The 27,998-nt window shown below is 41.6% G+C and overlaps 1 protein-coding gene across 3 annotated transcripts in view; it reads left to right on the forward strand.

Annotated features, from left to right (window-relative positions):
- The window catches only part of PDZRN4 (PDZ domain containing ring finger 4), a 191,264-nt gene extending 173,026 nt beyond the window's left edge, over window positions 1-18,238 (forward strand). The window contains exons 6-8 of one of the 3 annotated variants that reach the window (XM_088456403.1): window positions 320-421; window positions 13,073-13,189; window positions 16,564-18,238. In XM_088456403.1, the coding sequence (XP_088312529.1) occupies window positions 320-421; window positions 13,073-13,189; window positions 16,564-18,087 (1,743 nt within the window). In that variant the 3' untranslated portion in view covers window positions 18,088-18,238. The remainder of the gene's footprint in view (window positions 1-319; window positions 422-13,072; window positions 13,190-16,563) is intronic. The other 2 variants (XM_088456412.1, XM_088456420.1) reach the window with 2 other exon arrangements.
- Window positions 18,239-27,998: the final 9,760 nt, after the last annotated feature.

The raw sequence follows: 27,998 nt of genomic DNA on the forward strand, positions 1-27,998 counted from the left end.
TCCATTACTCTGAACGGAGAAAGATGAACGTCACCTGTCAGAGCTGGTTAATTGTGTTGCTAGATGTATGTTACTGGGGCACAGCTTGGACATTTATGAACATAACTGCTTCCTCTGATGCTCGGCATCCTTCACCGATCAATACTGTTCTTATAGTAAGCGCATAATTGAGTGAAGGCATTTACCACTGAGAGCGACGATGAGTCCGTTGTGAGTCTTGATGTCCGCACACTTCCCAGAAATGAACAGAATCTAGCCTTTATTGTGTGCTAATTTGTTAAAATAGAGACTAATTTTCAGGTTTCAATTGTTTTTCTAGATTAATGGACAAGATATCCAGAACAGAGAAGAGGCTGTGGCTTTACTTTCCAGTGATGAATGCAGAAAGATTATCCTGCTGGTTGCAAGGCCGGATTTACCGGTTAGTAGAGATATATGGCTAAATACAATAAGGCAATGTTTAAAGTTCTCTGTTAAAATGATTACTTACTGAGTGTTGACCTTTTTTTGTCTCCGTGCTGTTGAAATGATGCTCTTTTCAAGTTTGGAAATCCATCATTCAGTGAAAATAACAGCTGTGGCGCTAACAGCAACATATCAATTCATTGTTAGCAATAAAGCAAAATAAAAATACATTTACACTAAAAAAGCATGTGTCAGGTCACAAATGACAAAAGACTAACACTTCAGAAGCAGAAAATGTTTGATCTGCATGTTCATCTTTATTTGTTTACTAAGTAGCACTATATAACATTAAATACAGTACAAGAATAAGATACATAAACTTTGTTTAACAGGAGATAAAGAAGACCTGAATAAGATGAATGTGGGTTAGGAAATGAAGAAGGTAATTTAAATAAATCCTCTTTTATAGCAAAAAAGCACTAATGAAGAGGAGACAATACTTGTCACCCTCAGCAAAATACAGCATGAATCCAACTTAGTAGTTTGGGAGCATTACATGTAGAATAATAAGCTTTTAGTGGTGGTAAACATTTAAAAAATATGACTAATTCAAAACATACAATACAACTATTAATCGTGTTACATAACAATGTTACAGGACACACAGATCTAACCTTTGGAAAACTGAGGCACTCTCCTTCATAGTACACCTGTAGTTGTGACACCACCCTTGCAGAAGGTACAGGGCACCACTCTTGAAGGAGCCCAGTGCTGAGCCAGGAGAAGGGGTGTGGATTCTCCAATATCTCATAGCACGGCCACCACCAATGGCTTATTGTTGTTTTGTAGTGTTCATTCCAGCACACTGCACCTGAAAAAATCTGTGCAATTTTTCTTTCGTGCCTGGGGTGTCGCTCTCTGCTCTGGTGCTTCTAGCACACAAATTGCTGAATCTCAGCAGTTTGTTGCATCAGCTGAGTGTGCTAGAAACACCAGAGCAGAGAGCAACACCCCAGGCAGGATAGAGGAACTGCAAGGGTTGTGACAGGTGCTGGGTGCTAGAATGAAGACTAGTTTTGGCTGGAGTTGATAGTATGCATGTGCTTTCTTAGCCACCATATCCAAATATTTTGTTAAACTCTGACCTACAGTATTTTGCCAAATTTGACGCCTGGTCTTTATTATGAGTATAATTACAGTTAGGGGTTAGGGCCTGTGGAGACCATCAATCGCTAGGTGGCTTATAGTCCTTACATGTGTGATGATGTTTTAGAATTTAAATAATCATTTCTTGAATTCTCTGTTATCAAGAAACTGTTTATTTACAGGCACATTACGGGCCTGATTCAGAAGTAGACACAGTGGACACAGGACCCGATTCAGACCCGCTCGCTAGGCAGCATCATAGTACACGTCACATGGTTGAAAATCACACTGAAGCACTCGCAGTGCTTGCGGTAGGGTATGGTCACAAGCGCTGCGATCACATCCGATGGTACTCGATGTTACCAATGAAAACACTTCCTGGACATGACGTGGGAAAGTGGGCATCTTAAGACAGGCTGGTGGGCGTCTGCATACACAGAGGGATCACACGCTGAGACATAGTGGGCTTGCTAATGCCTTGCCATGCATACACTGGGTGCGCACAAACGGATCTAGCAAGCAGGTTTGAATCAAGCCCACAGTTGCAGCCATGGCTGCATCTTTTGCTGCAGTCACAAAAACATCTTTATGCTAATGCTGTAGCCGATGGTCTTCCTACTGAGACGTCCACCATCTGTGGCACTAATCCATTGCTGTGCATAGTAAGATGCACCACTGGTTGCACCATGAAGATTGCACCAGCCCTGTAGAAGTACAGATTCTCTGTCTAAACATGACCACCTGTAACAGTGCAACTGCGTCTTTAGACCACAACATGCCCGTTTCTGCCTGGCCACTCCCATGATGCTGCCAAGGAATGGCCACTGAAATCCCCAGCTCTTAAGTCCAAGTTGGTTCTGCCGCTTCCATTGGGACGCATGCACAGTGCCACTTGGACACATGTGCAGACTGAAAATATTGTCCACTTGCATCTGACGTCGCCACCGTGTCCACCGCTGAATCCGTCCCTATGTGTGATGAGTATAATGTGTTTTGTCATTAAGATAATCAATACAGATGAAAAAGACCTCAGTACCCAATACAGGGCACTATGGTGCAGTGAAACATTACAATATTAAATAAATTGTAATTACACAAAGAAACAATAACCCTTCAATCAGTGCTCTTTCCAAATATGTTAGGTTGCATGTGTTGAGAAATAAGTAACATAAACTAATGTATACTCTGATATCTGAACAGTCTTCCACTTTTCTGCAAGATTTTGAATTAACAATTTAATGTAGGCACAAAACACAAAAATATCCCCCTTTGGAATTCTGACTCCATCTCACTGGCACAGTCCCAGAGTATCCCTCTCAGAACTCCACTGGCCCACTCTCTGAAGCTATCCCTATCTCTAGCTCCAATACACTAATTGTTGGCTACATTTTGGCACTAATACTGAACCAAGAGTTATGCCCAAACATAAAGGATTAAACTCAAAGGTGACATAGGGGGTTCACACAGTTTTTTTCCCAAGGAACCAGAGGGGATATTTATACTGTAACTCCAGTTCCATCACTACACATCTTACCTCTTCCACTCATGTAATATGCTTCAGGGGGATCTCTCAAACATATACAGAGGGGGCGTTATAGACAGATTTAGAAAAAAGAGTAAACCTAGTTCTAATATTCTGGGTAGAATTTAATAACAATCAAGATAGTGCAAATAGAACATTATGAATCTCTTATGTACTTGATAAATGGCATGGTAACCATGCAGAAATGCTAATTTCTGCATATTTAGATTATCGGGCCAATCATTATCAGGAGTCCGAATAGGACCACCTGATATTCAACAATTTTCAAAAACTTAAAGTTTTCAGAGTTTGCTTGCAAGAAAAGTGCCATCTTCAGATGGTGCTTATTCTCGGATCCTTGCTCCTTCCTATGGGAAGGAGTTCCAGGGAAGTGAAGAGAGATCCTAGTGGATCCCTCTGTCGCCTTCTCACTACCTCCCTGGCGGCTTTGCGTAGAGGGGCCAATGGGGAAGAGGTAGCAGAGCTACTAATCATGGGGACAGCTGCTTTTTGGAGCAGCTGTCCCCACACAGGAGCAATGATTAATTGCTTAGGTGTAAAGTATCCATTGCAGCTATATGATTACTTAATCATTGGGGGCCATGCAGCCCCCGATGATGAATAGGCCACACAGTGCTTTAAATAGTCTCTAAATTGCAGATGAGAAGTTATATTTAAAAAATAACCTGTTTATGGATTGAGTAAAGCTAACCACATACATTACTATTAGGGGTGAGCGGGTTCGGATTTCTGAAATCCGAACCCCCCCGAGCCCCCCCGATCCGAGTCCGATCCGAATCAGGCTCGACTTTTCCCGCCTGACTCGGATCTGAAATCGAGGCAAAACGTCATCATCCCGCCTTCCGAGTCTCGCGGGTTTTGGATCCTATATAAGGTACCCACGTCGGCGCCATTTTCTCACTCGGCTGTGGACAGTGAAGAGGGAGGGTGGGAGTTAGGGCTGTGTAGTGTAGTGTAGTGTAGTGCTGCTGTTGTCCACTACTTCAAAGTCCATAGGGGCTGGCTGTGTTGTGCTGTGCTGCTGTTGTTAATAGGGGCTGTGTCCACTACTTCAAAGTCCATAGGGGCTGGCTGGACTGTGTTGTGCAGTCAGTTCTCCATAGGGGCTGTGTCCACTCCAAAGTCCTGTGCAGTGTCCCAGTCCTAAAGGAGTGCTGCAGTGTTGTCCAGGGGGTGCTCTGTCCATCAGGGGTGCTCCCCCCAAGTGCTAAAAAAATAATATATTTTCTGTGTTTGTGAATTGTGTGCGCAGTAGCCGCACGTGCATCAACAAAGTAGTGCCAAGCGTGCGCCTGTGTCATAAGTAAAGGGCCGGCTGGCTTGACCGTTAAGGGTGCTGTAACCCCCGAAAGTACACTCCAGTCCAAACCAAAAAAAAAATTATTTTCTGTGTTTGTGAATTGTGTGCGCAGTAGCCGCACGTGCATCAACAAAGTAGTGCCAAGCGTGCGCCTGTGTCATAAGTAAAGGGCCGGCTGGCTTGACCGTTAAGGGTGCTGTAACCCCCGAAAGTACACTCCAGTCCAAACCAAAAAAAAAATTATTTTCTGTGTTTGTGAATTGTGTGCGCAGTAGCCGCACGTGCATCAACAAAGTAGTGCCAAGCGTGCGCCTGTGTCATAAGTAAAGGGCCGGCTGGCTTGACCGTTAAGGGTGCTGTAACCCCCGAAAGTACACTCCAGTCCAAACCAAAAAAAAAAATATTTTCTGTGTTTGTGAATTGTGTGCGCAGTAGCCGCACGTGCATCAACAAAGTAGTGCCAAGCGTGCGCCTGTGTCATAAGTAAAGGGCCGGCTGGCTTGACCGTTAAGGGTGCTGTAACCCCCGAAAGTACACTCCAGTCCAAACCAAAAAAAAAATTATTTTCTGTGTTTGTGAATTGTGTGCGCAGTAGCCGCACGTGCATCAACAAAGTAGTGCCAAGCGTGCGCCTGTGTCATAAGTAAAGGGCCGGCTGGCTTGACCGTTAAGGGTGCTGTAACCCCCGAAAGTACACTCCAGTCCAAACCAAAAAAAAAATAATTTTCTGTGTTTGTGAATTGTGTGCGCAGTAGCCGCACGTGCATCAACAAAGTAGTGCCAAGCGTGCGCCTGTGTCATAAGTAAAGGGCCGGCTGGCTTGACCGTTAAGGGTGCTGTAACCCCCGAAAGTACACTCCAGTCCAAACCCAAAAAAAAATTATTTTCTGTGTTTGTGAATTGTGTGCGCAGTAGCCGCACGTGCATCAACAAAGTAGTGCCAAGCGTGCGCCTGTGTCATAAGTAAAGGGCCGGCTGGCTTGACCGTTAAGGGTGCTGTAACCCCCGAAAGTACACTCCAGTCCAAACCAAAAAAAAATTATTTTCTGTGTTTGTGAATTGTGTGCGCAGTAGCCGCACGTGCATCAACAAAGTAGTGCCAAGCGTGCGCCTGTGTCATAAGTAAAGGGCCGGCTGGCTTGACCGTTAAGGGTGCTGTAACCCCCGAAAGTACACTCCAGTCCAAACCAAAAAAAAAATTATTTTCTGTGTTTGTGAATTGTGTGCGCAGTAGCCGCACGTGCATCAACAAAGTAGTGCCAAGCGTGCGCCTGTGTCATAAGTAAAGGGCCGGCTGGCTTGACCGTTAAGGGTGCTGTAACCCCCGAAAGTACACTCCAGTCCAAACCAAAAAAAAAATTATTTTCTGTGTTTGTGAATTGTGTGCGCAGTAGCCGCACGTGCATCAACAAAGTAGTGCCAAGCGTGCGCCTGTGTCATAAGTAAAGGGCCGGCTGGCTTGACCGTTAAGGGTGCTGTAACCCCCGAAAGTACACTCCAGTCCAAACCAAAAAAAAAATTATTTTCTGTGTTTGTGAATTGTGTGCGCAGTAGCCGCACGTGCATCAACAAAGTAGTGCCAAGCGTGCGCCTGTGTCATAAGTAAAGGGCCGGCTGGCTTGACCGTTAAGGGTGCTGTAACCCCCGAAAGTACACTCCAGTCCAAACCAAAAAAAAAATTATTTTCTGTGTTTGTGAATTGTGTGCGCAGTAGCCGCACGTGCATCAACAAAGTAGTGCCAAGCGTGCGCCTGTGTCATAAGTAAAGGGCCGGCTGGCTTAACCGTTAAGGGTGCTGTAACCCCCGAAAGTACACTCCAGTCCAAACCCAAAAAAAAATTATTTTCTGTGTTTGTGAATTGTGTGCGCAGTAGCCGCACGTGCATCAACAAAGTAGTGCCAAGCGTGCGCCTGTGTCATAAGTAAAGGGCCGGCTGGCTTGACCGTTAAGGGTGCTGTAACCCCCGAAAGTACACTCCAGTCCAAACCAAAAAAAAAATTATTTTCTGTGTTTGTGAATTGTGTGCGCAGTAGCCGCACGTGCATCAACAAAGTAGTGCCAAGCGTGCGCCTGTGTCATAAGTAAAGGGCCGGCTGGCTTGACCGTTAAGGGTGCTGTAACCCCCGAAAGTACACTCCAGTCCAAACCAAAAAAAAAATTATTTTCTGTGTTTGTGAATTGTGTGCGCAGTAGCCGCACGTGCATCAACAAAGTAGTGCCAAGCGTGCGCCTGTGTCATAAGTAAAGGGCCGGCTGGCTTGACCGTTAAGGGTGCTGTAACCCCCGAAAGTACACTCCAGTCCAAACCAAAAAAAAAATTATTTTCTGTGTTTGTGAATTGTGTGCGCAGTAGCCGCACGTGCATCAACAAAGTAGTGCCAAGCGTGCGCCTGTGTCATAAGTAAAGGGCCGGCTGGCTTGACCGTTAAGGGTGCTGTAACCCCCGAAAGTACACTCCAGTCCAAACCAAAAAAAAAATTATTTTCTGTGTTTGTGAATTGTGTGCGCAGTAGCCGCACGTGCATCAACAAAGTAGTGCCAAGCGTGCGCCTGTGTCATAAGTAAAGGGCCGGCTGGCTTGACCGTTAAGGGTGCTGTAACCCCCGAAAGTACACTCCAGTCCAAACCAAAAAAAAAATTATTTTCTGTGTTTGTGAATTGTGTGCGCAGTAGCCGCACGTGCATCAACAAAGTAGTGCCAAGCGTGCGCCTGTGTCATAAGTAAAGGGCCGGCTGGCTTGACCGTTAAGGGTGCTGTAACCCCCGAAAGTACACTCCAGTCCAAACCAAAAAAAAAATTATTTTCTGTGTTTGTGAATTGTGTGCGCAGTAGCCGCACGTGCATCAACAAAGTAGTGCCAAGCGTGCGCCTGTGTCATAAGTAAAGGGCCGGCTGGCTTGACCGTTAAGGGTGCTGTAACCCCCGAAAGTACACTCCAGTCCAAACCAAAAAAAAAATTATTTTCTGTGTTTGTGAATTGTGTGCACTGTGGCTGCACGTGCATCAACAAATGAGCAGCGCCAAGCGTGCGCCTGTGTCCCATAAGTAAAGAGCCGGCTGGCTCATTTCTTAAAGGGTGGTGTAACCCACAAAGTGCACTACTCTCCAGCAAAAATAAAATAATATTTTCTGTGTTTGTGTGCGCTTTAGCCGCACGTATATATATCAATATAACATAAATGGAGGACCAAACTTTCTCCGATAAAAATAAAATAGGGAAAGATCAAGAACCACTTCCTCCTAGTGCTGTTGCTGCTGCTGGGAGTTGTTCATCATCCCAGAGAGGAAGTAGGAACATCACTACTTTTACTAAACAATTGACCCTCCAACAGTCCCTAGCGATGAGGATGAAGTACGACAGCAGTCATCCTGAAGCAAAACGTATAACTGAGGCCTTGACTGCTATGTTGGTGTTAGACGTGCGTCCGGTATCCGACATTAGTGCAGTGGGATTTAGACAATTGATGGAGGTAGTGTGTCCTCGGTTCCAAATCCCGTCTAGATTCCACCTGCATCCTCAAAGCAGCAGCGACAAGCGTGCGTCTGTCTGTTAAAGGGTGGTGACACCCTCAAAGTGTGCTACACAAACAATTAAAATATTGTTCTTTTTTTTTCTGTCTTTGTGAATTGTGTGGGCTGTAGCCGCACCTGCATCCTTAAAGCAGCAGCGACAAGCGTGCGTCTGTCTGTTAAAGGGTGGTGACACCCTCAAAGTGTGCTACACAAACAATTAAAATATTTTTCTTTTTTTTTCTTTCTTTGTGAATTGTGTGGGCTGTAGCCGCACCTGCATCCTTAAAGCAGCAGCGACAAGCGTGCGTCTGTCTGTTAAAGGGTGGTGACACCCTCAAAGTGTGCTACACAAACAATTAAAATATTGTTCTTTTTTCTGTCTTTGTGAATTGTGTGGGCTGTAGCCGCACCTGCATCCTTAAAGCAGCAGCGACAAGCGTGCGTCTGTCTGTTAAAGGGTAGTGACACCCTCAAAGTGTGCTACACAAACAATTAAAATATTGTTCTTTTTTTTTTGGTCTTTGTGAAATGTGTGGGCTGTAGCCGCACCTGCATCCTTAAAGCAGCAGCGACAAGCGTGCGTCTGTCTGTTAAAGGGTGGTGACACCCTCAAAGTGTTCTACACAAACAATTAAAATATTGTTCTTTTTTTTTCGGTCTTTGTGAAATGTGTGGGCTGTAGCCGCACCTGCATCCTTAAAGCAGCAGCGACAAGCGTGCGTCTGTCTGTTAAAGGGTGGTGTAACTCTCAAAGTGCTCCAAAAAATAAAAAACTATTTTTTTAATGTGTTTGTGACTTGTGTGCGATGTAGCCACACTTGCATCCTCAAAGCAGCAGCGACAAGCGTGCGTCTGTCTGTTAAAGGGTGGTGACACCCTCAAAGTGTGCTACACAAACAATTAAAATATTGTTCTTTTTTTTTTGGTCTTTGTGAAATGTGTGGGCTGTAGCCGCACCTGCATCCTTAAAGCAGCAGCGACAAGCGTGCGTCTGTCTGTTAAAGGGTGGTGACACCCTCAAAGTGTGCTACACAAACAATAAAAATATTCTTCTTCTTTTTTCTGTCTATGTGAATTGTGTGGGCTGTAACCGCACCTGCACCCTTAAAGCAGCAGCGACAAGCGTGCGTCTGTCTGTTAAAGGGTGGTGACACCTCAAAGTGTTCTACACAAACAATTAAAATATTGTTCTTTTTTTTCCGGTCTTTGTGAAATGTGTGGGCTGTAGCCGCACCTGCATCCTTAAAGCAGCAGCGACAAGCGTGCGTCTGTCTGTTAAAGGGTGGTGACACCTCAAAGTGTTCTACACAAACAATTAAAATATTCTTCTTTTTTCTGTCTTTGTGAATTGTGTGGGCTGTAGCCGCACTTGCATCCTCAAAGCAGCAGCGACAAGCGTGCGTCTGTCTGTTAAAGGGTGGTGTAACCCTCAAAGTGTGCTCCACAAACAATAAAAATATTCTTTTTTTTTTTCTGTCTTTGTGAATTGTGTGGGCTGTAGCCGCACTTGAATCCTCAAAGCAGCAGCGACAAGCGTGCGTCTGTCTGTTAAAGGATTACATCGGTGACAGCATCCAAGTAGGCATGTCAGACAGTCCGTACCTGTACTGGCAGGAAAAAGAAGCAATTTGGAGGTCCCTGTACAAACTGGCTCTATTTTACCTGAGTTGCCCCCCCTCCAGTGTGTACTCCGAAAGAGTGTTTAGTGCAGCCGGGAACCTTGTCAGCGAAAGGCGTAGGAGGTTGCTTCCACAAAATGTGGAGAAGATGATGTTCATAAAATGAATTATCAACTCTTCCAGGGAGACCAGCCTCCAGAACGTACAGAGGGACCTGTGGTTCCAGCAGGGACGAATTAATACTCTGTGAGGATGAGGATGTACACACTGAAGAGGGTGAGGAATCGGTGGATGAGGAGGATGAGGATGACATCTTGCCTCCGTAGAGCCAGTTTGTGCAGGGACAGATAAATTGCCAGCTTGTTTTGTGGGGGCCCAAACGAACCAATCATTTCAGCCACAGTTGTGTGGCAGACCCTGGCGCTGAAATGATTGGTTTGTTAAAGTGTGCATGTCCTGTTTATACAACATAAGGGTGGGTGGGAGGGCCCAAGGACAATTCCATCTTGCACCTCTTTTTTTTCTTTGCATTATGTACAGTTTGGGGCCTAGTTTTTCAATGCCATCCTGTCTGCCACTGCAGTTTCACGCCTAGATGGGTCACGTGTTTGTGCCGCCCACTTGTGTCGCTTAGCATAGTCATCCAGCTACCTCGGTGCAACCTTTTGGACATAAAAACACTATGGTGAGGTGTGAGGTATTCAGAATAGACTGGAAATGAGTGGAAATTAAGGTTATTGAGGTTAATAATAGCATAGGAGCAGAAAAACCTACAAATTCTGTGATTTTAGCTGTTTTTATGCTTTTTTTCAAAAAAATACAGATCCAAAACACAAAACCCAGAACCCAAAACACGCAAGGGTGGTTTTGGCAAAACCAATCCAGATCCAAAACACGAAGAAAGATCCAGATCCAAAACCAAAACACAAAACACGAAAAGTGGCCGGTGCACACCCCTAATTACTATATATCAGCTGCAATAATTGGAAATTGGGTCAATGTCTCAGCCTGATGCTGATAACAATGCAATCAAAATTGATCAGATTGTTATAGGGCATGTTGAAAAATGTGATTGAAAGATGTCAATTATTAAACTACACATGCTATTATAGTCCTAATATAGCCTACAGGTTCCAAGCAAGTCAGGAGGTATCCAGCTGGTTTTCACTTGTGAATGTGACCAGTTTGAATACTGGTACTGATGTCCATTTTATGTGGCCCAGGAGATCAGACTCAGCAGAAGTATAAGCTAGTGTGTGTCTAACTTAAGTTTCTGTTTCTTTAAAGGAGAAATAGGACTTTATTCCTTTTAACTTTTGATACTCAATTAGAATCCTAAAAAACACTCAAGATTTCAATTAGAAAAGAAAGTAGTAATTGCATTTTATGGAGAATATAACGTATATGCCCACTCTCAAAAAATCGATTGAGTTTTTAGAAATTCTAGCCCTGCCTATGTTTACTAGATGCGCTCTATAGTAGAGTGAGTATGTAACAGCAGGAGGAGGGGAACATCAACAATTTCTAAAGGGCTGTTTCCAAATGCTGGTTTTTGAAACAAAGCAAAAAGAAATACTTGCTGCAAGAAGAAATACCAATATACAATCCAGAGTGCATTCCATTGACTGCTATACAATACAGATAGCATTCTAGTTATATCTATAATTCAGAAAGTATTCTAGTGCCGATATACAATACAGAGATCATTCTAGTTATCTCTATAATACAGTAAGCATTCTACTGAGCAATATACAATACATAGAGCATGTTTCCTCGACTCTTACCTAATTTGTCTCATGTCTCCCTCCTATGTACTCTCCTCCTCCTCCATTTGCCTCGTCTTTGGTATAAGCTCTGCCTTCTTCCTACATAATTTTCTTCCATAATTTTGCTGTTCCCATGTCCTTCTGAGATCCTCTCATCATGCTGCCTACACTTTAGTTTGCTTGCCACTTACTTTCTCTTACAAACCAAGGCCTTCCTACTTCCCCTTCTGCATCCCTTCACTACATCCTCCGAGTACAATGCCTAATCTACAGCAGCCAATCCTAACAGGAGGAAGTGGGGGACAAATGCCTTTGTCTTCAGATCATTTAAATGCACATAGGGAGGAAACTGTACATCTTAGCAGGTACCTGGAATTCATGAAACTATAACCAGATAAGGTACCAAAAAGATTGAAAATAGAGGGGTTGTAGTTATGAAATAGACCTAACAGGTTTGGCACATTTATGTACTGAAACAATTGTCCTCAAATCCTTTAATACAAGGTAGTAATGCAATCTGCAGCAATTTAGATGTCAGCAGACATGATGAGTCTGACTTTAATCTTTCTTTTTCTCATTGTACACTATAAAAAGATGCACAGGCATAGGAACATATTGTGTATATTGGGTTATACCAGGTAGTATTCAAAGTGCTTTCTAAAGTGGAAAGAAGCGGCTGTGCATTATCGTCCAACTCGAATGCAAATGCAGCAGGAGGTGTCTGTATGAAATAGACACCACCTTGCTGATATCTGTGACCTGAGTTCAGTGTCCGTAGATGCTGCCTTGGACCACCACCGTAGCCATCGGTCGTGATGGTTGCTCTTTTGGCCAGGCTGTGTGAGCTGAGACTTACTCAGCCTGGAAATCTGCATCCCTCCTGGAAAATAAGGGATGCCCCCAGTTTTCAGGAACGCTGGCCAGGCACGCCCATGATCTGCCCCACAAATGCTGCAGCATGTCAATCCATTGGGTTTGAGTACATCTGAACGAGGTCCACAGTACGGTTGATCAGTGTCATTAATGTAATTTGTATAGTTTGGTACCTTCCCTGTAGCACAGAACCTGCTGCCAATGAGAGCCTGAGGGTTGCATAGATGCAGCCATGTATTCAAATGTTATAGTGACAGCCCCTGTCTCCCCTCTTAATCATTGCACACAGGTATCCAAGTCTATGTAGCATACCATACCTGCATGTAGAGCACAATTTCTATCTTCAAAGGGAAGCCCGAGACTGTATCCATCATTTAAAATGGCATAAAAGTACTAAACATTTCTGAGGTACCATCTTTAAAGTACAGTGTCTGTAAGATATATACATGGCGGTAGCAAATTATCTACTGATTCCAGGCCAAACTTATTTCTGGCATTGAAATCATTTATCATTTTCCAGCACAATTAGCTTTGAAGTGAAAATATTAAATAATGGTGAATATGAGTAGTTTTATCCATAGCAACATCATGCCCTGCATATGACACCAGCAAACACCCTACTTTGACATATGCATTTACAACTGTTTATTGATACTTATGTCTTTTTCATAATGTAAGAAGAGCTTGCAGATTATCAACAAATTAGTTTTATTGTTTATGTGTAGGATGAAAGGCATTGGTAATGAATATGTTATCATTATTATGTTGGTGTAAAGCAAAGTATAAAAAGCTTGTATTTCAAAAGAATCATTATGATGAAAGGAATGGCCAGGCTTTACTATTAAGGCATACAACATATTACCATGTGTTAGTACTAATGTGATGTTCTAATGTATTCTTTACAGCTGGATGAAGGCTGGCTCGATGATGAAAGGAATGAATTCTTGGAAGAGTTGAACATGCAAATGCTAGAAGAACAACAACATGAAACACCACAATATATAGCTAATGAAGTGCAACAGGTATAAATGATTAAACATCAAATGTAGCACACAGACAGATAGATATATGGGAATTGGTGATGGATGCTAAGTTTAGTCCTTATAAGTATTCAAAGGTCCAGTTAGTGAGAAAAGTTTATCAAGATTCCATGTATTATTTCAGTAATAGTCACTCAGTTAATTTATTATTTTATTTATGTCTGTGGTCTTTATAGTAAATCCAACTCCATTTTTAGTGGTCTGCATTGTAAAGTCACCAGTGCTTTGGAGGTCTGCATTTTTTAGTATCGTCTAGTACATCATTGACATTGAATAGTAGTCACTAGAACAGCACCTACAACGTTCGGTAAATAAGCTTACTTGGAAGGTGTAGCAGTAATTATTTCATATACTCCAGTTGTGTTCTCTGTTGGGGACTGCAGATAATGACAAGTTCTACAAGTGGTTGACTCAGGATTGTTTAGCCAAACTCCCAATAAATGCCCATCAGTCACTCAGAGACACAGACCAGGTAAAAGCCACTTGGTACATTTATTAAATGACCAGGTAACCTGTAGACCAGTTACTTAAAAAATAAGTGGTAGAGAAATGATGAAGTGGCTGAGATGCCTATAGGAAATGTAGATAGTATTTGATAAGAGACTACTGCAGTTCTGGCACAAACAATTAGCTGAACAATAGCACAAACAATATAGCATTCAATAATATCATTCAGAAATGTTATAATAACATTACCAATGTTGATGATTCTTCTATTGAATAACAGAGGAATCAGTAACAATGGGTATCATGATGCTAGTAGCAATACCATGTTAATTGTCCCACACTCTGAAATGGCTACTCACAAATTTGATTAGAGTGAATGTTCTGTGTATTGCATATAGTCACTACAATTTATTTCCTGCATTGTATATAGATCAATATAATGTCTTCTCTATTGTATTGGTCAAAAGAATGCTCTCTGTATGGTATCAATGTCACAATTATGTTTTCACTATTGTATATTGTTTTAAAGATGCTCTCTGTATAGTATATTATTTGTAAGAGTCTCACTGTGTTATATATTGTTCATTAAGATGCGCTATAGATTTACAGATTGTATATTGTTAACTAAAATGCTTTCTGTATTGTATAGCAGTAAATAAAATGTTTGCTTTATTATGTGATGAAGGGAACAACAGTCATAGTTTTTAGAATTACAAAATATATTAACAAACTTGTTGAGCTTTGTGCATTAATTTTATATATTGGAGATTAAACCATTTTGTTGCGTTAATTATGAACACATGAGCAATTTCAGGTGTGGAAGCTTGCTGTGGAAACATTTAGGGGTACATTTACTATTGCTCGATTTGCAGGTCGATTTGAGGAGTGATTTAGCACTTCTCAAATCGACTCAAATCGCATGCAGTGAAAACCGTTTTTTCACTGCATTTACTATTAGTCGATTTGTTTTGCGATTTGCAAAACAAATTCGATTTGAGTCGGTTTTGAAGAGTGATTTGGCAAGATCATGTCCAAATCGAACGGCAAATCACCCTTCAAATCACTCTTCAAATCCTCGACACAACGAACTGCTACATGCTTTCACTTTCAGCCTGAGCAGTTCGGATTCACACAGATACATGCAGACATTAGTGAGATGCCTGCATCTGTCTCACTGTAAAAAGCGTCTAAAGAGTTAAATTACGGGAAAAAAAATGTGAGGTCACCACCCCAAAACACAACCAGCCCCAGACTTTGCCAACCCTGTTCTGGTTGACTAAGTACAGGGAAAAATTGATGTAGAATCTCCCTGTACTTAGTACAACCAGCACAGGGCTATGGGAAGCAGAGCTGGTCCTTTGATGACTTTAGTAACCCTGCGGCTCCCACCATTGAGTACAATGGTGGAGCCGTTCATTGGCTGAGAGGCGAGGCCTGACCTCTTTCAGCCAATGAACGCACAGATCCCTGGCCTTAGCTGACTAACGGTCAGGGCTGATGCTGCATCTGGGGGGCCCAGTAATAGATCTCCCCTGGCTGTGGCATCAGCCCCCCATTAGAAAGGGTCCAGGGCTGGTTCTGGATCTTACAGGGAGACCCTACACAAAATTTTCCCTGTAAATCCAAAACCAGCTCTGCTTCCCATAGTCCTGTGCTAGTTGTACTAAGTACAGGGAGACCCTACGTCATTTTTTCTCTGTACTTAGTCAACCAGAACAAGGTTGGAAAAGTCCGGGGCTGGTTGTGTTTTAGGGGGTGACCTCACATTTTTTTTTCTTAATTTAACTCTTTAGACGCTTTTTACAGTGAGATACATGCAGGCATCTCACTGATGCCTGCATGTATCTGTGTGAATCCAACCTGCTCATGCTCAAATCGAAAGCATGATGCAGGTCTATTGTATTGGAGATTTGAAGAGTGATTAGAAGTCCGATTTTGAGTACGATTTCAAATCGAATGATAGTAAATAAGGGTTTTGTGTGTTAGGCTATGTAAAAGTACCAATGTTTTTCAGATGGTCGATTTGAGGGGCGATTTGAGTCCAAAGTCGATTTGAAGTCCGATTTTACATGCAATTTGGCCTCTAGTAAATACTCAAAATAAAAATCGTATCCAAATCAAATGAAAATCACACCTCAAATCACTCAAAATACAAACATCGACCTTTAGTAAATTTACCCCTTAGAGTCTGTAGTTAGTGTTCTCATCTGCCTCTGCAAATGTGCATTTTTTTTAAATGTTCTACTCTACTATTTATATAAAATGCAAAAAAAAATGATCAGATCATGTTATTTTGAAAATATTTATTCTGTGTTCTTTTGTAAGACATTTATTAAAAAATACATCATATGACCATATATATTTTTAAAATAGCACTAATCAAATATTCCATTTTCTCCTTATATGATTTGAACAACTGTTCATGTACATAAATAACAAACATGATTGCTAATGAGATCTATTTAATGTATGTAATTGTTTGGGTATCTTGCACTTATCATCCATGGAAGCATAATGAAAATTATTTCAGTAAAAACACAGTATAGAAAGCTATAAAGTGGTAATAACGTAAGAAACTAGAACACCACTCTGTATTAGTTATTTAACTCCTACAGAACACTGCCTTAACATTATAAAAAAACAACATATGTGCTGGAGAATTTTAGTACTAAAACTGTTATCATGTGTTGTAATTTTTTTTTTTTTTACAAAAAAATAAAATTCAAAAATACATTCCTTCTTCATTATATGATATAAAAATAAAGAAATCTTGCTAAAGTAAACATTTTTGTTACCAGTAAAAATTGTAAATTCTATATTTCTTTTAAGGCACAATGCCATGCTCTAGTTACTATTGCCTAGGTTGCAAAACTCTAAAAGGAGTTAATTAAATATTTTCTTCTCTTCAGCAGAAAAAGCCAGAAGAGGAAGATGGTACAACTGACACAGCAACTTCATCATCCAATAACCATGAAAAAGATAGTGGTATAGGACGTACTGATGAAAGCCAGCACCATGATGAGAGCTCAGAGATGGAAAATATAGTTAAAGGTCACAACAGTACTCTGCAGAAAAATACAGAGTTAAGGCAGAGTCAGCTCACATTAGGAAGTACTGAACTACAGTGTAATGAAAGTTTTGTTTCTGGGGAATACATAGATTCTGATCCTGCTATCAATCAGGAAGAGGAATGTGATAGGTTTCGACAACTGCTTGAGCTCAAGTGCCAAATCCGCAACCGAGGAGAGTATGATCTGTACTACTCTAGCAGCACAATTGAATGTAGCAGAACAGAGAACAGTGGAGTAGAACATGAATTACAACTTTTGAATGAAGAACTGAGAAATATTGAACTTGAATGTCAAAGTATTATGCAGGCCCACCGAAGCCAAAGTGTTAATAATCAATGTGGAAACATTTGGGAAATTAATGATGATGAAATCTGTAATTATAACACCAGTGTAGAACTTCAGAGAGGTAAACTAGGTTACATCAGAGAACATACAGAGCGCTCTGACAAGGACAGTTCCAGTGCTTATAACACAGCTGAAAGCTGTAGAAGCACACCTCTGACTGTAGACAGGTCACCAGACAGCTCTCTTCAAAGAATAATCAGTATCACAAACCGCAAAAACATCAGAAGCACTATTGTTACAAACCATTTATCATCTGGACTAAGCAGCATTGAAAACACCCCAACCAAATCTAAAACCAATGATCACAACCTTGTTATACCAGGCCATGGAAATATGTTAGAATGCAGTACATTCTCAGACTACAGGAAGCAAAGCACTGAGACAATTCCTTACCTTTCGCCTTACCATAGCTCAACATACAGATATGGAAATATACCCGTCCATGCGAGACATTATCAAAGTTACATGCAACTCATCCAACAAAAATCAGCAGTGGAGTATGCACAAAGTCAACTAAATCTGGTAACAATGTGCAAAGAGTCACAAAGGTTATCAGAGCCAAGAATGGAATGGAAAGTGAAAATAAGAAGTGATGGGACAAGGTACATCACTAAAAGGCCAGTAAGAGACAAGCTTCTAAAAGAGCGTGCCTTAAAAATCAAGGAAGAGAGAAGTGGAATAACTACAGATGATGATACGATGAGTGAGCTGAAAATGGGGCGGTACTGGAGCAAAGAGGAAAGAAAACAGCACCTTATGAGAGCAAAGGAGCAGAGAAGGAGGAGGGAATTCATGATGCGCAGTAGGTTGGAGTGTCTTAAAGAGAGTCCACAGAGTGGCAGCGAAAGCAAAAAGGAAGTAAGTATAATTGAACTGAGTCACAAAAAAATGATGAAAAAGCGAAACAAAAAGATTTTGGACAACTGGATGACAATTCAAGAACTAATGACACATGGAGAAAAGTCTCCTGATGGAGCCAGAGTACATAATGCCTTTTTATCAGTCACTACCGTTTGAGTAGGACTGTCAAGGAGTAGGCTACCTTTTTAGGTAGAGTACAGTTGCCTCGTTCAATGTGGCATTTTATATATTTTGTGACTGTTTATAGTTTGTTTTTTGTAAGCAAACCTATTTGACAATTTTACACTTTTTTTTCATATACTACTTTTTTCTTTATCTATACTGAATTATTTATAAAGTTATTACATGGTTCTTTATTTAAAAAAAATTAAACTTGAAAAAAAAGCCATTTGTTTTATTACTATGATGTATCTATTGTAAGTTGAAATTTCAATTTATTTCTCTAGTTTATTTTCTTTTTCTACTTTACTGATAACATACAGTTAATACCAAAATAAACTGTTTTATATACCTGGTCATTGGAATACATACAGATAAAGTTTGTAATGTACAACTTCTCATCTTATACTTCAGACGTGTTTGATTGAGATGGTGTACATGGAATATGTATCTACAACTGTATTTGTCCAAGTCAAGTGTCAGTGGGCAACCTTGCCACAATTTGTGTTGGCATAAGTCATGTAGCTAGATATAACTGTGGAGATGGAATTCAAATAAATTATTATACATAATTGCTGATAATGACTGGATTAGTTTGCTTTTACTTCACTTTTAAACAAACATGAAAGTGTTTCAATGGCTAATTCTTTGGATACACATTATTTTTATGAAATAGATTAATTCAAATTTTATTGCTTCATGTGCCTATACAATATTTATACTATAGCTATTTTCTAATGCTTTAGATATAACCTGGCCATTTGAGAAGATCTTTATATAAGAATACTGGAATAATAAAGAAATGGGAGCGCTCATGCAAAGCTGCAAGAAGACTGAAACAGTAAAACATTACTGAAAGAAAAAAATATAGTGTGATGATATAGTGTGATGATATAGTGTGATGATGTCTTTGTTTTACTGTGAGTGACTAAGGGGCCCATTTATATTGTAGCACAAATGAAGTAGTGAGTGTCATTTAGCCCATTGGTGGGTATTGTACACTCTTAACACCAAGCACATGCTCACACACAACATATGCAGAAAATTCTTGCCAGCTGGCCTCTTGTACCAGGTGTTTTGAACTCCCTCTGTACACAAGGGTGTCAGGTCAAATCACTACATACAGTATTTTCCAATTTAAACTTCACCTTAATTAAATAGAGCATTTCCTGATTTTTTTTCCACAGTATGATCCTCACATGTTACTTAAGTTGTTATTCCAATGGTGATATAATTAAATTGTTCATTTGCCCCCAACTTACAGCCATACATATCATATGTGTCTTATACCAAAGGAGGGGACGTGGCTATTGTCAAAAAGCGTGTGGTTAGAGTCAGAAAAATATTTTAGATACACATTACAAGAAATGTGTAGATAGTTCCAAAGAAATTGACAACATCAATCAGAGCCTAGGGGTAAGGTGCCCCTGGCAAAGTGAAGCACTTGATAGCCCCCCTCCTTCCCATCATTTATATAATAATTTTTGTTTATTCCCTGCCCATCTGTATTGTATAGCGCATATTACTGAAGACATAAGAGGGGAGGTGGAACTTTCCTTAGTGGAAACAAGGAAGGACGAGACTGTGCAATTTCAGTGGTAGGAGGGTAGGGGTGTTGGGCACGAGGGATGAAAAACGAGGGGTCACAGGAAAGGTGAAGTAGGAAAGGGAAGACAAGAGGGGGGAGGAGCAAGGGGCAAGGTGTGAGGCCTTGTAGAATGTATGCAAACATTGGGCAAATTATAGAGAATGCAGGAAGGGCATGACCTGAGTTACATTACATTACCTTGTGGAGTCCATCAACTCCAAACAACATGTAGGCAGTGCTGATCCAATCAGTCCTATGCATAGAATTACTAGAGGGTGATGTGATTTTCTAAAACACTAGTCACATCCCTGCATGTCCTCCACCTAGGAAAACAGTTGATGATATGCCATTTTATACTACCCCTGAATGATGTTCTGCAGGGTCTAGTAAGAACGATATGAGCTTTCTGTCTACTAACAACACCAATGTGAAAAGGTCAGTAAGACAGCTCACCCTCACTGTGGTGGCATGGTGCAGCTCCTTGTGTCCAATGTCCAGTTATAGCATGCTGCGGGCTCCTCACTTCTAAATCTTCAGTGTCAATGACACTTCCATCATCATTGACAGAGATCATTGAGATACAGTGGCTGCAATCCGGGTAGTAATAATGCAAATGGCAAATGCTCAGTAATCTTGCTCTGATTGTCAAGAATCCGCTGAACAGAACAAATGAAGCACAATGCAATGTCATGCGGGTAACAGACTGGTTGGTAGACTGAACCTGGTGATGACCCCCTCAACCAGCTCCCCTGGTAAGTGCCCTCCTGGCCAATCCCTAGTTAAAGGCCCTGACATCAATGTTTTGTCAGGATAAAGTCAGCGTTGCAATCAGTTGAGCTGAACACAATAACAGATTTCTTTAAGAAATAAATTATACTTTAAATAGTAATTTACTTTTGTACATTTTACACCACCACTTCTGTACTTCGTTCACAAAATGTTGACAATGGTTGTCATATGGTTTAGCCTTTTATTCCGAGGGTGCACGGGAGACACTGTAAATAAAGGTTAATTTTCCCAGGACTTGCTCTAGGAGAATGTGGTACTTTCTCACTGTATAATTGAAGCAAGGCTGTCTCTCCATCAATTGCAACAGTGATCTACAATGGCATAATTTGAGGCTTTATTAGTAATGCCTGCTGGACCTCTAGAAAGGCCCATGCGTTAGGAATTAGGTTAGCAAGCATTGTATTTGGGAATGTGTGTGTTTATACGCAGGGCCGGCCCTAGCCCAAAATTTTGGTAAGCGAGTATATTTTTGCCGCCCCAGACATATTGTTGCGCGTGCCCAAATAAATTAAGGGGCCGTGGTCTCATGGAAAAAGCCATAACCATGACACACACCCCTTATGCTGGCCCCCAGTAGTGATCCCCCCTATGCAGTGCCCCTTACTCAGTGCCCCAAGTAGTTGGCTCCCCTGTGCAGTAACCCTTGTGCCCCAGGAGTGGTCCCCCTTATGCTGTCCCCCAGTAGTGTCCCTTATATAGTGCCCCCAGTAGTAGTCCTCCCTATGCAGTGCCCCCTGTAGTGGTCCCCCCTATGCAGTGCCCCTTGTGCCCCAGGAGAGGTCCCCCTTATGCAGGACTCCAGTAGTGATCCCCTTTTGCAGTGAGCCACCATCCACTCCTCTGTCTGTCCTCCCGGGCTGCTCTGCATTATGGGAGAGACATCATGATGTCTCTCCCATTACCCACTGAGGGGAGCCAGAAGATGGAGCCCGGCTCCGGCAGTGGGTGCAGCAGTCAGTGAGAGTCTGACTGCTAATTAAAACAAACAAACAGCTGCCGGCGCCGGAGGCTGTGTGTTTGTCACTGTGTAGTGCTGACTGAACTCCGTCTGGTCAGCACTACATGCGCGGTGCAGCTGTGTCACAGAGACACAGTCTGCCCTCGACACGCATGGTCGCAGCTGAGGCACCCTCCAATATGTGGCGCCCTACTCTACTGCATACCATGCGTATACGTAGAACCAGCCCTGTTTATAAATTTATAATAAATTTATTTTACACAGTGTTCAAGATGGAGCTTATAGTTCTAAATGTGCCACCCAACCCTGCCAGCTTACCCAACCATTTTAAAGGTGTGCACTGTCAAAATGCTTTATAATCTCTGCGCATGCGCAGTGCCCCCACCATTGGAGTTGTACACAACCCATCTAACAGGTGTGTTTCATAAGAGCCCTAGTGCTTTCAGTACAGGGCTGGGTTGTTTTTTAATCTCGTAGGACTCCCCTATTTTGTGGGCCTGGTCATTCTAGGTAATTGACTTCTGTGCTGACTGACCTAGAGATGATTTTTATTTATTACAGGGGAATGCTGTGCTGTAGGTTTCCCTGCTATAGCACCAACAGCCCTGTCTGGCACAGTCAAGTGCTGATGCCCAGGGCCGTAACTAGGGTAGTGTGGCCAGTGCCCTGGCACAGGGCACCTCAGGGCAGGGGGCACAGTTTGGGCCTGTCAATTTTCCTGTTTATTATCAATCTCACTTATAGCTTCCTCATCTTTTATCCCCAGATCCGAGTGGACAGTCGTGTACCCTGCCCAGAGCTGGTTCCTGGCTGGGCAGGGCACATGTCCACCTCTTGGGAACTTGCACTTGGGCCAAGTAGTCTTTCTTTTATCTCCCTCAGATCTTAGCAAATTTCCATAAGAACAGAGGTTCTGCTGCATGCTGGTCGTGATTGTATCATGCATTGACTCATTGGCTGCAGTCTGTCTCTCCACTGCCACCCTAAGCAGATTGATGACTTCTACAAGGGTGGCAGTGGTGGATGGGGGTGACACTGATGGTAGAGGTTGTAACTCCCCCCTCCCCCAACTGCAGCCATTGACGGTGGTCATCTCCTGAAAAAGAAAGAAAAGAAGAAACATGTTTACAATTTGTAGGTAAAAAAACATATATAGATAGATTGATAGACTTTAAATATACACAAGTACCAGACACAGCATGTGAAACATCAGTGGCAGGCACCACAGGATGTTGTTAGTGAGCATCTGTCAACAACCACCGTTCTAAGGTCCCCACAATTTTGAAATCTTGTGGGGTCAATTCCAAGATCTGAGGGAGGGGACCACCTGGCCCTTTTTCATGCTCGATTCCGGGATATCAGTTTGCTCTTGAGTCTGCTGCGAAGGTCACTTCATCTGAAGAAAATATATGAGAAGAAAATAAAATGTAAACAAATAATGGATTCACTAATTTTTTTTTTTGTGCTTGAAAACATTTTACACACATCTGTTGTTTGCAACAAAAGCAAAACGCATAGTAATCAATTAGATGCATAGTAATCAATTAGACTGTACACAGGTCCGAAATTTATCAGCTCACACACAAGTACGCAAGTGCAATGCTGAATCACCCCAATATACACAGCAAAAAAGAAAAGACACATAACTTGTATTTAATTAATTAAAAACAATACACTTTCATTTTTTTAAATTGTCATTTTGTCTGTCTATCATCTTATTTTAGTTGTACACATTGCACACAAGAGATTTATAGGAAAAAGATAATATCTTTGTACAACTAGTCTTTTCATGTAGGTCATTAGCCAGATCAAAGGTACAATTAGCATGTATGCACAACAATTACATCAAACAATAATTACAACAAGAACACAGAATGCTGTGCAAGACTGGTTCACGTCTTTAGCTATACAGGATCTGTGATCAGTTGCGATTGCTCCTGGTTGCAATTGCATTTGCTATCCTGTTTGCAGTTACGATTGCATAAGCAACTGTGTACCGGAGGGTGTGTTTAATCCCTATCGCAGATCTGCAATCGATCCCAGTTTCGTGTGTTCATTGTAGTATCTGCGATCCGTAGTGAATCAGGCCCTATGTACTAACACACAGCAGGTGGGATTGTCATCACAGGCTTTTTCTACTGTAAGTTAACAAATTAACTGTCTATAGATGAATAACATTTACAATAAGCCCAATTATTGTAATAACATATTCCATAAGGCTGTAAAAGATTTGCAATCACAAGTCTGTAAAATGTGAATACTGAAAAATACAATATAAATGGTAGAGAATAGAAATTAGTTTAATTACAAAGATGAACATCCTATTGACCTTCAAATAAGATTTAACTTATTTTGCAAATATTCCTTTGATGCACTTAGTAACAAACATCTGAAACTTCTTTAAGTATAAATCATAGCAAAAATGCGTTTTTCTTTGTGGGCGGTACACAATGTTGGCCTTTTGCCAAACATAATAATTTCTACATGTGTGAAGAAGAGATGTTGTCCTGCCTGTTAGTACATTATATCATTGCTTCCTGTCCTTGCCATCTCTTCCAAGGCGTGGTATCTGGGACACTATGACATAGGGACCGATTCAGAGTTGTTCTGATCTGCACCTGAGCAGGATCTGTACTGGGCATGTGCAGAACTTGTCCTGCAAGCTCGCTTGCTGTGCCCATTTGGGGATGGTGTCCCAGTAAACAGGGGCATCAGTCCCATTTTCTGGGTGTGCCGAAGCCATCCAGTGGCTTTGTAGCTTGTACACCGCTTCACTGGCTTCTGCTATGTGAAAACACCGGTCATCCGGAGTAACCTGAAGGTTACTCAGATGACCAATTTTTACGCAAAGTTATCTAATGCTGCGACTTTGGACTCAGCAGTGGATCACAGAAGCCGACACCTCCTGTAGCATTAGCATATTTTAGCACAGTAGCTGCGTCCAACTCTGAATCAGGCGCATAGCTACACCGGCAGCATCTATTCGATCCCTCTGCTAATGCAAAGCACAGTGTTTTAGCCCAGTCTAAATAAAGTCTTTATATACAAGCCTGCATAGATCCTAAGGATCAGTAGAGTACCTGTAAACCGTGTCAGATCTACAATGGGTTTGTGGCGGTATGGGTGTTTAGAAAATTTGGACATAGTAAGTGGTCATCAAAACTGATGGGTAGTAAACAATGCATTTTGAGCCCCCCAAACTGCAATAGATGCCCATTAGTTTTTAAATAGACGGCAAACTCGCTGCTCAGCAACTATAGCCCCAAGGGTCATCATTCCATGTATGTGTATGTGTATCAATTCGGAAAATATGCACATTATTAGAGATGTGCACCCACCCCGTGTTTTGGTTTTGGATCTGTATCTACTTTGTGTTTTGGATCTGGATTTTGTTTTGCCAAAACCGCCCTTGCATGTTTTGGATTTGGATATGTATTTTTTTCTAAAAAAATCATAAAAACAGCTGAAATCACATAATTGGTCCTGTTTTTATTCCTACAGTATATTAACCTCAATAACATTTATTTCCAGTAATTTCCAGTCAATTTTACCCACCTCACAGCTCACAATATTGATTTCATCCAGTTTAGGCCAAAAGGTTGCATGGAGCTAGCTGACTGACTAAGCTAAGTCACAGCAGTGGGTGGCACAAACATGTGGCAGTTCAGCTTCCAACATGGCACAGAGTGGCACTGCAGTGGTAGCCAGGATGGCAGTTTAATAAACTATATGACTCCAAAGGAAGTTTAAAAACCAAGAATGTTTTCATTAATCAAGAACTAGGTCAGAGGTATGAGGGCGTTGGAATATGTTTCTGGACTGAAGACAGGGACAGATGGAAAGATTGATTAGTTTGTAAATTTATTTATTTTAATGTTTTGATTCTGAAGAAAATTTACGAGGGAGGAATTGTAGGATGTAGTTACTGAACACATCTTTGATCTGGAGGAGGTTTTTTATATATCTAATAGAAATGCGGTGGCCTTAGTTGTGGAGGTGCTGCTAAATAGTACACACTGTAAACAGATGTTTACTTTGTGCTAAGGGAGGTTGTTAGGGATAATGGGACCAAGACTTGTTGTTTACATCAGAAGAAAGCAGCCTGTAGCTCTTCGGCTGAACTACAACACCCAGCATCCATGCTGTTTGCCGGGTCTGCTGGATGTTGTTTGTCAACAACAGGTGGCGTGCCTCAGGTTACCTCAGCCTGCTTTACACACGGTATATACCATGTAAATATGTATGTATGTGACCAATATACACAACTAATTTTTGTATTAAACGTATTTGCACTTTATTGCACACATCCTGACAGGAAGATGCTTTGTGCATTATCCAGTTATTCCACTTAGAGTCACCTACATACAAGGATACAAGCATTTATTGAGCTGAACCATTATGTATAACAGCCTATTACTTCACCAGGGTCCTGGGGCAACCAGTTGGGGTTGGGAGTAATTAAAAACCTGGGTATATTTGAAAATATACCATGTTTTGCCCACCCAATCAATCAGAATTTTTTTTCTAATGAAAGGGGCATACAGGGGATGCTGTCGATGGCCATAAAAATTTCTGGATATTTTCAGGAGAAATCAACAGCATGTAGAAGATTTCAGCAGCTGTGGCAGTGCAAATTCTAACATGACACATTTAGTAAACAAGAGTGGCACTGCAGTGGCAGGCAGGATGGCAGTTTAATAAACTCAAATTTTTGTCATCTACGCAAAAAGACAGCAATGCCCCAAACAGCATATAATGCACAGAACTGAGGTGCAAGATGGAATTGTCCTTGGCCCCTTCCACCCCCCCTTATGTTGTATATATTAAACAGGACATGCACAGTTTAAAAAACTAATCACTTCAGTGACAGGGACTGTAAATTGTGGCTGAAGTGATTGGTTTGTTTGGGCCAAAAAATAACAAGCTACCAATGGGCAGCTAACATTGCTGGCAATGATATCTACATGCACAATCTGGCTTTATAGAGGCAAGATGTTGTTGCCATCATCATCAGATTCCTCACCCTCATCAGTGTGTACATCATCTTCACACAATATTAATTCATCCCTGCTGGAATCCACCATTACAGGTGCCTCTGTATTTTTTTTAACATAATTGGCGGTAAAGGTCTTCCACGTGGAATTTGTAATTCATTTTGATGAACATTATCTTTTCCACATTTTGAGGAAGTAGCCTCCTATGCCGATTGCTGACAAGGTTCCCGTCTGTGCTGAAAACTCTTTCTGAGTACACACTGGAAGATGGGCAGCTCAAGTAGAGCAATGCCAGTTTGTGCAATGGCCTCCAAATTGCCTATTCTTCCTGCCAGTAGTCAAATGGACTGTCTGACATGCCTATTTGGATGCTATAATTAAAATAGTCCTCAACCATACTTTGAATGGTGTGCATATCAGATGGAGTCATGGCAGAGGTCTCATTAATTGTAGGCAATTCTTTTAGACTTGACCAGAAGTCAAAACTTGATAGTGTTGACTCATCTGCATGGTCTTTTGGGAAAGTCTATTTTTTTTGGCAGCTGTACTTGCTAGAGAAACTGAAGGAGGAGCTATTGCTGCATCACGTGCCACTTTAGCTGACAATTTGCTTACCAACAGTTCTTTGCATCTCTTCAGATCTGTGAATGTTGGGAAGAAAGACACAATGTATGGCTTAAACCTAGGAACAAGCACAGTCGCCAAAATGTGTTGATCCGATTGGAAGATCCTGACAACCCTTGGACCCTGGCGAAGCAAATAAAGGACTTGATCTACAAGTCTGACATACTTAGAGGAATCGCTTCATTTCAGTCTAATTAGGGGAATTACTTGACTCAAGCTGGCAGTGTCTGAACTCACTTCACAGGTTACTACTACAAAGGGTTTCATCACTTTGCACAATACAGAAAGTTTTCTCTTCTGAGCTTGAGGAAGGTACACCCCCCCCTCCTCTTCCTATGTCATAGCTCATTGTGTAGCTTTGGATGGCTGTTTGCTGTTCCTCCATCCGCTGAAGCATATAAAGGACTACCTCTTGCTTCAGCTTGTGGCAGGGCAAATTCAACATTTCTTGCTGGTGCTGCAATCTTCTACATGCACCTACTGAATGGCAAAAATGTCCAGAAATTTTGTGGGCCACAGAGAGCATCTCTTGCATGGCCCTGTAATTTAAAAATTTTTTTTGCACCACTAGGTTGATTGTGTGAGCAAACCATGGGATGTGTTGGAATTCACACAGCTGTAATGCTCTCACAATATTGGTGGCGTCAGAAATCACAAATCCCAAGGAGAGTCCAAACAGGGTAAGCCAATTTGCAATGACTTCCCTGAGTTTTTCTAAAAGGTTGTCAGTGGTATGCATCTTATTGAAAGCTGTGATACACAGAGTAGCCTGCCTCTGAACGAGCTGCTGTTTCGTAGATTCTGCTGCTGCTGTTGGTGCCTCTGAAGGCAATACACCCACCCAGTGGGCTGTTACAGTCATGTAATCTTGCATTTGCACTATTCCGCTTGTCCACATATCTGTGGTTAAGTGGACAGTGGGTACAACGCCATTTTAAAGGACACTAATTAAATT

Source organism: Taudactylus pleione, unplaced genomic scaffold, assembly GCF_031769625.1.
Source record: "Taudactylus pleione unplaced genomic scaffold, aTauple2 ptg000041l, whole genome shotgun sequence".
NCBI lineage: Eukaryota > Metazoa > Chordata > Amphibia > Anura > Myobatrachidae > Taudactylus > Taudactylus pleione.